General features: G+C 39.5%; 1 protein-coding gene across 4 annotated transcripts in view; it reads right to left on the reverse strand.

Moving 5' to 3' along the window:
* Positions 1 to 1,519: 1,519 nt before the first annotated feature.
* LOC117487849 (serine/threonine-protein phosphatase 2B catalytic subunit alpha isoform) overlaps positions 1,520 to 14,723 on the reverse strand; it is an 84,854-nt gene continuing 71,650 nt past the window's right edge. For 2 of the 4 annotated variants that reach the window (XM_034136573.1, XM_034136570.1), the window contains exons 10-15: positions 13,782 to 13,853; positions 10,682 to 10,766; positions 9,496 to 9,593; positions 8,993 to 9,001; positions 6,806 to 6,835; positions 1,520 to 3,270 (exon numbers count right to left, since the gene is read on the reverse strand). In XM_034136573.1, coding sequence (XP_033992464.1) covers positions 3,062 to 3,270; positions 6,806 to 6,835; positions 8,993 to 9,001; positions 9,496 to 9,593; positions 10,682 to 10,766; positions 13,782 to 13,853 — 503 coding nt within the window. In that variant the 3' untranslated portion in view covers positions 1,520 to 3,061. The remainder of the gene's footprint in view (positions 3,271 to 6,805; positions 6,836 to 8,992; positions 9,002 to 9,495; positions 9,594 to 10,681; positions 10,767 to 13,781; positions 13,854 to 14,723) is intronic. The other 2 variants (XM_034136571.1, XM_034136572.1) reach the window with 2 other exon arrangements.

Genomic DNA, 14,723 nt, shown 5'->3' on the forward strand with positions numbered 1-14,723 from the left:
CACCCACTTACCAGTTGGGAGGAGACAGTGCAGGTGATGGGTAGAGGAAGTCAGCTTAGCTTTAAATAAACACTGTGGAATCCAAGAATTCTATGTAATTAATTATAAGATGAGGAAACAAAGATGTGAAGTACTTTGGAAAAGGATATTGAAAAACAGAAAGACACAGCGACACACTTTTTAAGATCTTTTCCAACTGTCACATGCATTCATCAACAAAACACATTAGGAAAACTTTTTTTTATAACAACTTAGATAGCCTTAATGTTAAACGCTCTCTCTAAATTGAATAACCTGTAAATATAGTATCCATAACACATTTCCACTTTATTTTTTCTAAATAAAATGCTTATTTTAAGATCTGTATTGCTTAATCCTATCACTTTTCTATACTCTTTGTCATGCTCTTGAATCAGTTTTTTTAAATTGTCTAATTATTACTATTAAATGTGTCAAATCAGGCCAATACAGAATAACTGTCGTTGATGGAACACTTGAAAACAAGATCTTAATGGGCTATTCCTGGTTAAGTTTTCCAATAACAAAATAATTGTTGTTTAATAACTGTTGAAGCAGGTGATGAAGAACTAAGTCGTTACAGGGGGGCTGCTCAAATACAAGCAATGACGTTTGACCATTCTTCATTGTTTATGTCACAATGCCTCCAGTGTCTTTGACTGTTTTCTATTCACGAGTCCAGCGGTTGGTTTGATGTGTTTTTTTGTAAACATCTTATTGTGTATGATCATGGTTTTTGATCTACGGACACAGCACTAAGAACAACTTCCCTACCACTTGACATTTATATTTTCATTTTGCAGAGCCTTTATCTTAGTTTTCTTTTCATATAAACCCTCAGAGGATACCAAATCTAGCTGTTGTTTTTCTGGCACTCCCGAAAAAAACAGGATGCCAGAGTTTTCTTTCATTTGAGCATTGTGTTTGATTTCAGCTCAAGAGACCAACGAGAGACACTTGGAGGACAAGCAAGTCAAGGCTGCTCAGTCAAATATGTCGGAGTACTTTATTTGTTAACTGGAAAGTAGATTTCTCTGATGTGTTTACTCGAAGATGGGAGGTTTAATTTCCAACACACCAGTTATTAAAGCATCGATATCAAATCTTGCCACATTTTAATCTTTGAAGGAGGAAGCCTGCAGATCTTGTGTACACAGGTATTATTGTGCACACTTGGCTTCAAGTCACTGAGGTTGATGAAGAGGAAACACCTTTGTTGCCAAACTGCCAAGGAGCAGTTTCCCATCTGGACACCGGCCAAAGTGCTTGAGAGGAAATGTAACTGCAAAACACGGAGACTCCTTCGCAGAACTCAGTGTGAGGATGCTAGCTCCATATAGTGATTTAAAAAATCATTTCAGGTGTCTATACCTCTCTTGACCTCTGAAGTGATGATATAATATGTGTGTTAGCTACGGGTGTTTTCCTGTTCTCTCTTTTGGAAACAAACTATGATGTAGCTGAGTCACACACACACATTCACACACACAGGAGAAGCAGGTTCATTTCAAGTTGAAATTCATGCACATTTTTATTGAACAGTTATATAAAATACTTTTCATAGTTGCAAGTGCATGCCTCATCTGCCAACAGTTTTGAAGTTAAATTACAAAAAGCAAGGCTTCATGTCGTGTAGTGAATTACTTGGGCACTTAAGCAGTTCTTAAAAAAGATCAAAGTTATTTATTTTTTTAGTTTCATCTTAAAGTATTGAGCAGTATCAAACCTGTAACTGATATACAAAGTAGAGTTCCAAATAATAATGGTAATAATAATCAAATTACACTTTCTGTGGCACATTTACAAAACAGAACAAAACTGATTTACCTGTTATATGACACAAACAGCTAATCATGCATTTTTGAGTTACACATGTAACCACACACCTCACAAGAATTGTCAAACATGCTTAATTGGACTGTGTGCACTTACAAGCGCAGGTTAAAAATATGATTTCTCATCCATCTTAGATAATTAAATGCTTCAATTACAAAAGAAGTTGAAGGCATAGAGCATCATGGTGTTAATTGAAAGTATGCAGGTATACGTTTCCAGTATATGTTCACTAAAGCGCAATATATCTCAAAACAGGCCTCCACAGCCAAGGTATTCAGATTTTCTATTTCCTTTGTTTGATTTTTATAAAACATGCATAGGCAGACACTTTAAGTTTATTGTATTTTCTTTTTTACACAATATAGGTTCTCTATTTTTACTTTGTTCGCAATACTTAAAAAGAGAAAAATGAACACTCAATTCCAGCAAGCCACGATAAATCTACCCCCCCCCCTTCCAAAAGAGACAAAAAAATAAACATATTTGCAAATGATAGATAGGTAAATGTAAATTCCAGTTATGAAACTCAAGAAAATAGGTATTCATTACCGAGTTATTTAGCCATTATACAGAAAAATCAGGTCAAAGCACACACCAAAAGAACCTGAGGTAAGCATAATATGTACAAAACCATAAAATGTTCCAATATTTGGCATTTCGACAACATTGCAACATTCTTTTTAAGACTGCCTAATTAATTTCAGAGCTATTTTATAAGAGTAGCAAAAAAAAGTTATCAATAAATAGTCCTTATTTAGTTTGTACACCCTTATATGTTAAAAACACGATCTCATGTTCTGTCCTTTTTAGTGCTGTATTTTTGTAAACGTACAATAGTTAGTAAGAAGTGACACGGCTTTCTGTGTAAATGAGCAAAGGGTCTTTCAAGAAATAAAAGAAAATGATTCACCTTTAAGATCTCTTGCTCTCCGACTATCCGCAGGGGGGCGGAGGATCGAGCTCACTAAAGGCCTGAGCTTCAGAAATGTGACCCGGCAATAACTTAGCAGATTTTATTATGAACTAATATTTAGAAGGCATATCCAAAGACTAGAAAGTGAGATGGGGCCCCCAGCGTGAGCCATAGATGCCTCCCCCCCCCTCCACAATCCAACTCTCCCCCCCTTCTTTGCCCCTCCTGCGGTGGGGGCCGTGATGAGACTGGGGGCTGGGCGGCCCCTCTGGCCAAAGAGGCTCCGTGCTGCCTTCACTGGATGTTGCTGTCGCTGCTGGTGCTGCCCTTGGCGTCCGTGCCGTTGGTCTCCGAGGACAACGTCTTGTTGAGCGAGTTGAGGCTGGCGTCGGACGAGTTGAGGCTGGCGTCTCGCCGCGGCGGCATCCTCTCGTTGATGCGGTCCAGACCCTTAGCCTCTGCGAAGCTGGTGATCTTGTGCTGGGGCGAGAAGCCTTTGATGGCTGTTGAGATGCAAGAAACAAAAGGGGGAAAATAGTGGAGAAATCAGGAGTGGTTTGAGAGGGGAGGGATGACATGAGTAATAGAATGGGTCACACGCTCACATTCACCCACACATCACCAGATTTATCTTTGGTTTGGTCTCATGGAATTGTTGTAAATATTGAACTGAGAAAAGGACAACGACATGAGAGATGAGTATGTGAAGGCATGTTAACAGTAATGATACCTGCATCATGTGATCCCTAAAGAGCTTTCTTTAAAGGAATAGTTTGTCATTTTGGAAAATATGCTTATTTACTTTCTAAGGTCACGGATGATAATAATAAACAAAGTAAGCATAAATTAGAAACGGGGAAATAGCCTGGCTCTGGAAATCAGCCTATTGGCTCTTTTAAACTAAATTATTCAACACGTTAAATGATGTTTTTGTTATCTGTTCTGAAATCTATAATTATGTGGAATTACATTTGAGTAGTCGTTTTTACGCTCTAAGCTTAGAAACTGTAGACCCAAACCAAACAAACAGATATGAGAGACGTACTGATCTTATTAAAAAAGCCTCTACCCAACATGACAAATAAACTAAACTAAAATATCACTCACCTCTGAATAATAGATATCAATGGCATTACTGCGAAGGGAAACAACTGAAGAAGTAGATCTGCTCTGCCTTAGTCGAGGTGGAAATGAGAAATAAAGTTCCCCGTCTTGGTTCAGACTACAGAGCCTCTGTGTTGTTGTAAACATGCAATTCATCAATTCATCAATTCATAAGTTGACGTTGACTAATCGCCTCGCGAAAGCTGAGAAAAAAACACCTCTTTCTTGAAATGTATTACTTTTTCACCATGCAGCATTTGCTTTGTATGTTGAATTCTTAACAATAACATACATTCAAAAAAAAAATCTACCTTATCTCTCAGTTAGGAAGTAAACAAGCATATTTCCCTAAATGTCCACTTTAACTGGACATGTGTTTATGATGAGACACAAATCTGAACTATTCATTTGTCTGAATTAAACTGTGTTCAAGTGTGTTTTTTTATGAACAACAGCGTAGATCGTACAGCATATTACATATTCGTCACTTTGAATGTTTAGTCGTTAAAGAACAGATAAACAATTAATAAAAAACACATTTTTGTGAAATGACAACACCACATTATAAAGAGTTACAAAATGATAAACTGCACAGACAAAAGGATCAGATCTAAAAGGGGGCTCTACTGGAATCAGGGTCTACAGGTTTTCACCGTGCCATCAATCTGTGCTTAAAGCTGAGAGAACTGGACCGTTTCATAATGGCAGCATATTCAAATATCAAATACTATTTTAACTCGGGCACATTGCAGAACACCTGAGGACCCCAAACATCCAGATCACCCCGTCACGTCACGGATTTAAAAAACGACAAAAGGGAAGAAGGAGAATGATAAAGAAGAGACAAATAAATAACGAGGGAGGGGGAAAACAAAGAGTGGAGCCCACTGAGACATTCACTTTCACAAAATAGAACCACGTTGAGACTGAGCTCACGTACAGAGACACTACAGAGGAACGGGGGTGCTAACACCTTGTTTGGTCTGCTGGAGCATGCAGCAATAACTTCACGGGAGTGTTTGAAGAGTGGGGGTCACAATGTGAACTCAAGTTCAATAAAAAGTAGATCCAATTCAACTGAATAATGGAGTTAGAATAAACATCTGTCAACTCAACACCGATTCATTCATTTCAATGGGATTTATATGGAGGCTCTGAGAGACAAGTGAGAACAAAGAGATCTAAGGATACATTTTCTAAATCGGATCAAAAATGTTTCTGGTTTAAGAAGAGGTGAAAAAAGTTGGTTTAAAAAAAAAAATGTAAGATCTTTTTTGTAAGCGCTTGTTGTAATACTAATTTAAGCCACAAGAGGCTCACGCACACCAATAACAAATATTTTAAATGGGACTAAAAGCAACTTGATAAGACAATATATGTACCTTGAGTTAAAAATTGATGGAAAAACTCCTGAAAGAAAACACAAATATTTCTAGTCCTATTTAGAACATGTTTACTTCTGCCTCTTGTGGCCGAAACAAGTATTACAACAAACTCAACAAAATGAACTTTCATTTGCTTAAACATTTTTTTTTTTTTAAATACTCTTGACCACTTGTTCTTGACTCTCAAACAGAAGAGAAACCGATTTTGATCAGACTCTAAAAAATGGAACACGAGATATTACTTTCTTACTTCCTCTTGATGGCTTCTGTAGATTTTCATTGTTACTCCAATAGTCAGCTTGATTGAGTTTCATTTAGCCAATTATAACTCTAAAAGGGTTCAAATATTGTGACTTCCATCTTTCATAGAGGCAGGGCTCGAAATGGGGATAGCTACGATTGTAAAGATGACCCTTTACTAGAAAGAAGGGGGGTGGGCATCATTTTAGACGATACATTGGGGAGTGTGGGGAGGGGCATGATGGGTAGCGTAGTTGTGTTGCTGCATAGCACAGGTCAGACACAGGTTATTAGCAGCTCACAGGAAAGAAACACGACACAGCAGGGCCACAGGATCCACATGAGAGAGAAGCAGAGAAGTGTCTCGACTGTCCTCTGTGAATAGCAGCTGGCAGACCACTATTTAGCGCACAGTTGAGGTTGTTCTTGCGCCAAATGCAATGTTAATAAAAATGCTTTTTGAGGGAGATTTACATTTGCATTTCAAAGCCTCCTGTGGAGCGTTTGTCTATTAATCCAGATTCAACTCGAAAAGAAACTGTAGTATTATTATATTAATACACCAGCAACAACAATTCACAACTGCTTCAGTCGTTTCAAAGGGGGAAACACATTTATAAACATTCATAGCAAGACTTCACTGTATTGTGTGAGGGCAGAGCAGGGGGAACACTATCTAAACACTCACTGAAGTATGTGAGTCATTTAAATACTTGTTTAATGCACCTCTCATCTCTGGCTATCTTCAAACAGCTTTGGATAAAAGTGCGACTTTCCACCCAAATGTATCAACAAGATCTACCAAGCACTGTATGACTTCTAGATATTGTCGTGGTCCAACAGGTGCCACTTGTATCTGTAAAAAGCTCATTATAAATGCCAGATTACGCCTACATCTCTCTCATATGTCTTTTAAAAAAGGTGCACATACTCAACTGCAACTACTGAATTGTCTTATAATCCTCCATTAACGATGCATAAAGTTAAAAATGTGTATAATGTTACTAGGAAACGCAACAAACTGTATTCATTTTTTCTGTCGATTAAGAATAACCTGAATGTTTTCATGCTTTGCGCTCACTCAATATCACAGTGTGACTTAAAGGTCTGCGCTATGAAATCCACATTGTGTGACCACAGGAGTTCCTAATGACGCACTTCTTTTTCTCTGTTAATGCTATGCTACATGTTGTTAGCCCAAACACCCAACACACTCTATTCAAGCACCAGCGAGATGAATGAAAACCCAGCGGAGCCCCCTGTCTATTGCCATGAAAAGCAACAGAAGAGGGCGGCCGGACCCATTTACCTTCGTCAGCCTCAATAGCTTCAATAGTAGCTGAAGAGAAGAAGAGGGGGGTTGCAAAACGAATGAGAGAAGTGAGCAGAGGAGTTCATTTAGTCCTAGGAACAAGTCAATGAGCAGCAAAGACAGCCAATGCCGACAACAAAGGTTAATGTCATCTCCACATTTTGTGACAAAGGACACATGATGTTAGCAGAGAGGGGGGGAGGGGGGGAGGGGGGGGGGGGGGGGGGGGGGGGTGAAGGAGAGGGGTTAGCTTAGCTTTTTTTTAAAATGATGGATTCCAGATCTGTAAAGGGAAGGTGACATGTTTTCGGCAGTGAACAACCTCATGGAGAGGATCTTTGAGGTAATCAATGTGGTGATAGAAAAAAATGAATACGGCAGGGACCAACATAGATAACAAATACGACACGTTAAAGCAGGAAATATATTAGTTCTTAACTTTTGCGCACATGGAGAAGGGAGGACGGATGGAAACAGGAAAAAGGTTTTAGGTGCATGTGACTGATTGTGGGTTTTATGGCTGTGGTTTATTTGTTAATGTCAAATCGAAGCGCTGTAGACATGGAGCAGCGTTACTGTTGTGTTGTGTGCAGCATGAAGCAGCATCTGGAACTGCAGGAGGAGCATCTTTTGATATGACATATCAAAAATGCTGGCTTACTTTTGTGAAGTGCAAAGGGAGGGGTAGGGGTAACCTTTGTGTTTCAACCACTTACCAATTTCATACAGTAACAAACAGTACAGCCGTGTAAATCATCTTTACACAGAGACACAGGGTGAGGCAGGAGGTGACGGCTATACAGTACTGAAGACTACAGGACATACTACCATGGGGATGGGAGAGGATTACAGAAAGGCACGAGAGCTACAGACTGGAACAGAATGGTGATGGAGTCAACATTACAGTAGAAGCACACTGGTGTCTGCTTACAGGAGGGGAGCAATGTGATTCTACCAATGTTGCAGCAGGAATCTCTGAACAACACCCTGCCTTCACTGCGTTCTCTTTAGTGTCAGCTGCATGCAGAAACTCGACTTTCACTATCATGTAAGATCATCGTTACAACTGCATAAATATCAGCAGAAACACCATTTTAGAAGTGTTTCCAACCCCTGGTCGAAGTCCAAAGTTGGTTTAAAAGTCATCAATTAAAGATGGTATTTAGGACTACTATACATTTGCATTGGATATGCTTACATTTAGAATACGTGTATGAAACTTACTGTATATAGCTTTATTGTGTAATGTAAAACTAATGCAATAACAGTCTTGTTTTTTTGCCTCAATTAGTAAGGCTGACAAAGAGGAGAGCATCCCATCCTCCCTAATTGGAATACGTAGAGTTGCCTCCTTGTGCAGATGTTATTTTCATCTCTTTCATTTTTAATCTCGGAAATGTTGAGTTTCTTCTCAGAATATTAATATCCATCCTGCCATAATCAACACTGAAGCTTCCTGCACCTTCCAAAATCATATGTTTAATGCTATTTTCCTTCAAAGTGACACTACGTACATTTTGAAATAACAAATAGGATATTATTTCATGTTTGAAATGAAAGTTTGAACTTATAAGCAATAAAATGCTCTGGCTAAATTGCCTTAATTGAGTGGTTTTGCTGCTATAGCTTATGTGGGACCAGAAGCTTCAAGTGGCTAATGTTAGCACACTTAACATAACTTGTGATTTGAGTGCATGCTACATTATATCCAAGTTTAATACATTGACCAAAATAATCATATTTTAAAGTAAATTATTCTTAAAATGTAAAAACTACTCCATGTGCTAGCTGATGTGTGAGAACCTGTGAGAGGCGAGGGAAGTCGTCTGGATTTCTGCTTGGTTTTGTAAAGGAAAGGCAGACAGCCTTTCATTCACAGTTGCTTGTGTCAATTCCAATTCATCCTTTGAATCACAGAGAGTCCCGCGTCTGTCCCCGCGGAGCTCTGCTGAGATCCACCACTAAGCGCTCAAATTTGGACCATAAAGTGACCATTTCTGTCAGGAGTCCCAAGTAAATTTGAAGTGTTTGTAAAGGCGATTCCAGAAAGCCTTTACTTCCTGGCTGCAGCGGCATGTCAAACTCATTTAGGGAGTGTTTGGAATTCAACATAAGAGGGTGGACTGAACTCTAAACTTGTAATAATTAAATAACACAACAGAATACTTGCACAACCGATTATACCTGCAGTTTCTAGAAAGAAAGGAGAAAGAAAAAGATACAGGTAATATTTGAAATAAAACCAGTGGAATACAGAGAGGGACGAGGAGACAGGATATTAATGCGAAACATCAGGAGGGAGACACATTAGAGAAGACAAAGGGGCAAAGGAAATCTGCTATACGTCTGGCATTGTTAGTGAAGAGCAATCTGTAGGAACTATAACTGGATATTCTATCATTAAGAAGGCAAACGCTACATTAAAGAAAGCTGTTATTGCTTAGATGTATTTAACTAAAACATGCAGTATACAAATACTCAGCTGCCAATCACATTTAACTACACTTACAGATTTACTTTGAGGCAGCACATTTCAAACCATCACTAAAGGGAAAAAGGAAGAGAATCCCTAAACACTGAGCTGGCACTTTATTCAGGGTATTGCTGCGTAAGGGGGTTTTATGTGTGTGTGAGAGTCCGTTGTGGGGGCAAGGCTGGGGGTCTCGGGTACTTGATGACAGTCTTACCATTCTGCAGCTTCTCCTTGCCTCCGGACAGCACTCCGCTGGGCAGCATGCCGGTCGGGGTTAGGCCCTTCAGCGTCAGCACGCTCTCACTCTCCTCTCTGCAAACACAGGAATACATTTACTACTGAAGGTATTACAGTATTTTATTGATAATCCTTTGTAATGAAAGCTGATTAATTTCTCCCCAAAAATGCGAGACAATTTAAGAAAAAAACACATGTTTAACTTGTGGATCAGGCTGAAAACACTAGTGACATAATATCACTTTATAAAAAAACTGAAAATGGTTTTTGCTGAGTTTATAAAAGCAGTGATATTGAAGGAAAAAAAGTGAGGTTGCAAACCAAAACAAAAGGCTAAAAGACAAACTGATACTGAGAGCTGAAGGCAACTGCAGAGTTTGTCACTTTAACAAAACAAAAAACAGGATAATGACTAAATATGATAAAAACTAACAAGGATATTTAAAACAGGACTTAATAAAATAGCTGAAAAAATAAACACAAGATAATTCTGTGGGTTCGTAAAAACAAACGACAGCTTTAATATTCAGTCGTTTGATCTATTTTTCACACAAAAATATTGATAGGTGCAGCTTTCAATATTAAAGTGGACCTATCATGCTATATTTGAATAATATAGTGTAGGACCATACCTATATAAGGCATATTTATACTTTTTTTTTTTTCAAAATACCAAACAGATCATGCATTTTAGCCATGCCTCATTTTGCTCAATTTGACATTTTTTTATCCCTGTTTTAGCAAGGGCTGATTCTGTGAGAACAGCACCACCTACAGGCCTGGCATATGTACTACAGCGTCTCCAGCGCTTTCGAACGGCAATGGCCGTGGCTGTCTCCTCCTGATTGGTGGAGTTGGCCCAATAGCCGTAGCGCCACTGTCCTGACGTCAGGACAGTGTTCAAATCTGGATCAGTTTTTATCAGATCCGTTGCAGCCCCTTTTTTAGAGATTTGGGTATGGAGGAAAATAGAGAGGGTTGTGTTTTCTGACACTTGGTGAGTTCCCTGGAACACCGGGGACAGACATTCATGTATAAAAGACGTACAAAAGTGCATTTTGCATGATAGGTCCCCTTTAAATAAAATCTCTTATAATGGACTTGTATTGCATGGAAAGGCACAATGGTCGAACATACAGTATTTTTTTTTTATGTCTGCGTACCTGAGCACAGAGAACACTCGGGCCATCTTGCCGATGGCGCGGATCTTGTTGCGGATGACCTCCTTGCGGGCAGAAGCTGTGGCACCTGGAGGGGTCAGAGGTCACACGCAGTCAAACAAACTGTGACTCATGTATACTAAACCACGTCCTGTGGAAGTGTAATTAAGACCTTATTGTCTGGGTTTCTCATAACACTCAGTAAATGTGCTAAGATGGCGCCAGTCTTTCGGGGTATTAGTTTGATCCAGAGGTGCATCCGGCCAACACGATGCAAACACAGCGTGGTTAGTAAAGTTTATATCAAATAGTTTGAATCTGTCCACACATCACAACAACTCAGTCACTCTCAGCACTCAGGGCACTCATGCTGCCTGTCCGCACTGTTTGACGAGTGGTGTTCAACTGAAGTCCTGTTACCTCCTACGTGCTGTTCTCCCCAGGTGCTACTTGTACTTCTAAACCTTGTTACATCATGGTGTCCAAACTTGTCTGTTCAGCACATTGGATGAGAGCACTCTATATGATTTTTCCTGTGCTGTGTTTTGTTTGCAGAGACCCAAACGGGAATGTTCCTGGACTGGAAAACAAACTTTGTTTAATTAAAGAGACCTTTCTGCAGAATAACAGTTTGAAGGCCCCAGGGAGCCCGTTTGGAAAATGTATGAAGAATGGACATGAAGCTGATGTGTGGGGGGCAGGCTGGGAAAGGAAAGAGCTGTCCTCTCCTCCTCTGTTGGATACTCCATTATTACTACAAATGTATTTCTCTACAGGACCGAACCCCTGCTTCAGTTATGCTTACCTTAATGTGTACAGCTTGTAAATTACTTTAGCTAATGTGAACAATAGCGAAGAATAATCTTTTGCTTGTGTTCGGATATGTGTGGCAGCTTATAAGGTTCATTGTAGGTGAAAAAAACATTTCAAAAAGTTGTATAGAGCCAGGAAAGAGAGCCAGAGAAAAACGTTTTATATAATATGAGATTAACGTGGTAATTTACAAGGAAATTAATGGAATATTCTTTGGGATTAAGGTAAGAAATGTATATCTAAAGTCAGGGAACTACATGGCTTCATTTGGCATGTTGGATTCACCTCATCTCTCAAGTTTTATGTCTCTGCTTCTCGCAAATGTATTATTTTATAATCCTTAAACCTATGCAATTTTACTTTCTTAAAATTGACTACGTTAATCCCTAATTTTCTTGGAATATTTTACCCTTCTCGGCTCTGTAATTTAGTTATTTTTTTACTTGTAATGGTTCCTATCTGCATTGAAGGTCGTAGCTGAAGCATGTAACATTTCGGAGCCTTCTTTGTGGAAAGTAATTCAATAAAATAGATCAAATAGAAGATACATAAAAAGACTCAGTAGTAGCATTAGAAGGAGCTTCAAACAGTGCCGTTAGTTGACAGACTTCTGAAACGCGGACAAAGGTCTATCTACCTCTGCACACACCACTAACGTTTGTACCTTTTTTGGGGGTATATATTAGCTGTCCTTCTCATGAAACACCCCCAGAAGAGAAGACAAGAGAAAGGACAGAGAGATCAGTGGATGGCTGCAGAATGAAAGGTGGCGGAGAGGGGCCAGGTGGCCAAATAAAGAAGGCAAGAAAAGCACAACAAGTGAAAAGAAAAGAGATGCCTTGAACACAAAAGTCTGGAAAACATAAAAGAGAAATTAGATGAGGTGAACCAAATAAATGACAACATCACAGCATGAGAGAAAGAAAGAGAAAGGAGGAGAATGCAAAGTAAATATGTGAGATAAACAGCAGTGCAATGAGAGGATTTTACAGGCACAGAAAACAAGTTGATGAGTGAGAAAGGTAAAGGAACAATCCGGATGTCAACAGAGTGAAAATAAATGGAATAAATGACTTGAAATGGCTGCAAAATTGAAAAAGAGGTGAGCTTTAAAGGTAGGGTAGGTAAGAATGGAGAAACAGGCTCGAGTGCGCTAGAATTTGAAAGTACGCAGCCGAAAAAAAAAATCTGCCCCTTCCTTCAGACTTCCTTACAGAGCCCCTCCTCCAACACACACGAACGCACACATGACCAATGAGGGCACGAGATAAGTTTGTGCACAGATGGAAGGCTGACAGGCAGGTAGGCCATCCAATCATTTTAGCCGGGCCGGCTCAGATGATTGGTCGTACTTTTTACAGCGCCACGGCTTCCACAGATTACATTTTTTTATGTATTTATTGTCAAAGCACTGAAGATATTCATTGCTATCGGGATGTTAAGAGCATTCCATGGAATATAACAAAGAGTGTATCTGAAGTGAATTACCTACCCCACCTTTAAGAAGACACAGAGAGGGAAATGAGAAAATAAAGTGCAGCAAACAAGATGATTAGATGTTTAAAGGACGGCTATTTGTATCATTAGTTTTTTTCATGAAATGATGCTGAAAAAACCTTGAATCAGAATGAGCAAAAAAAGAAACAAATGTTATTTTTCTAACGCACAGATTTGTTGACACTCCTCGTCTAGGTGGTGTTTATACAGATTGCATCAGTCAACACAAAGTGCGTAAGAGAGAGGGGTGGGGGGGGGCGCTGCAAAGATCGTTTCCTGTTTGCCAGAGAGGGGCAGGCAGAAGGAATCTAGTCATCTCATTGTAGATAAGCAGTGACCAGGGATCAAACAGATCATTACTATATGACGATAAGAAGCCTGAACTGTTTGTGACTCACTGTTCTGTGTGAACCCTAGAGGACGTGCACCCCAGAGTGATTTCCTGTAGTATAACAATCGCCAATTATGGCATTTTAAAGGAATATTTCACCCACAGTAAGACCATCTGTATACGGACAGTTTCTAAGTCATCGCTTAGTATTTTAATAAAGTATTTCCAGTGGCTAAACCCAATTCAGGAATGGTTTATTGAGACAAATAGATCCTCGATAGTCTCTCTGTGTGTTCAAATATGTATATATATATATGAAACTAAATGATCTGAAAGTAGGGGGGAGCAGCCATAGTTTATGCAAAAAACACAAGGAATGTGTCTGTGCGCGTGTTGTTCTGTTTAGCAGAGGCCTCCCTCTTGTGGCTATAAGAGGAACTGCAGTGAGAGCAGTGTGCTCACCGTCCAGCTCCTCGTCAGTCGTCAGCTCGTCACTGGAGCAGATGCTCAACACGTTCACCAACATCTCAGTCACTGCGAGGAAATAGGAAGAACATATTTTACAACATGGCACCTGTTTTAGTTTTTGTAGTTTTATTGCCCTTTTCAAAGTGTCACAGTTTGGTCAACAATTACAATATTCCAACATTCATTTCTTTATTCTAGCAGCATTCTAGTTAAGTCTAGGGTATGTATGTGTGCTGTGTATGTGATTATTTATGTCCACGTGGCTTCACTTCTGGCCGCAGTGACAAGGCATTCAAAGCAGTACACACACTTGGCCAGATATCTTTCATTCCTGTTCTGGAAGATATTTGTTCCCATGTGTCCATTTTTGCCAACTCTTGTTTACCGTTCCCAAAAAGAGGGCTTGGTTCTTCCAGTTTCTCCTTATAATTTCCAAAACATCATACTGGTCTGATTAAAGTCTACTGATTCTTTAATCATTTGTGGATCAATGAATACATAACATGTCATGGCAGAGTTTAAAGTCTAATGCTTTAGCCAATAGTGCTGTATCACTACAGCATGGGTGTACATTCAGGGCACCCTTTTTTAACATACCACCTCATGAGTAACCTTTAAATATTTCCATGCAGTCCACCTGGTGCAGTTAGTGTCATGTGGAGCTAGTTAGACAGACAGTGATTCCCTGAGTGACCCTCCACACCAGAGGTCGCGTTAACCGAATATTTTCCGTCTATGACGGATCTTTTTTAACAATGACGGAAAAATCTGAAAGCAGTCCGTCATTTTGACAGATTAGAACAAACTCGGAACAGCGCCAAAGGTTCCCCGCAGCGAGGCTCCGGTGTTATGCCGTGTTAAGCATGCCCTCCAAAAAGGAAATGATACCGTTTCCAAACCTAACTTTGCCGTACAAATCATTGAAATGTCTGTGAG

Source organism: Trematomus bernacchii, unplaced genomic scaffold, assembly GCF_902827165.1.
Source record: "Trematomus bernacchii unplaced genomic scaffold, fTreBer1.1, whole genome shotgun sequence".
NCBI classification, from domain to species: domain Eukaryota; kingdom Metazoa; phylum Chordata; class Actinopteri; order Perciformes; family Nototheniidae; genus Trematomus; species Trematomus bernacchii.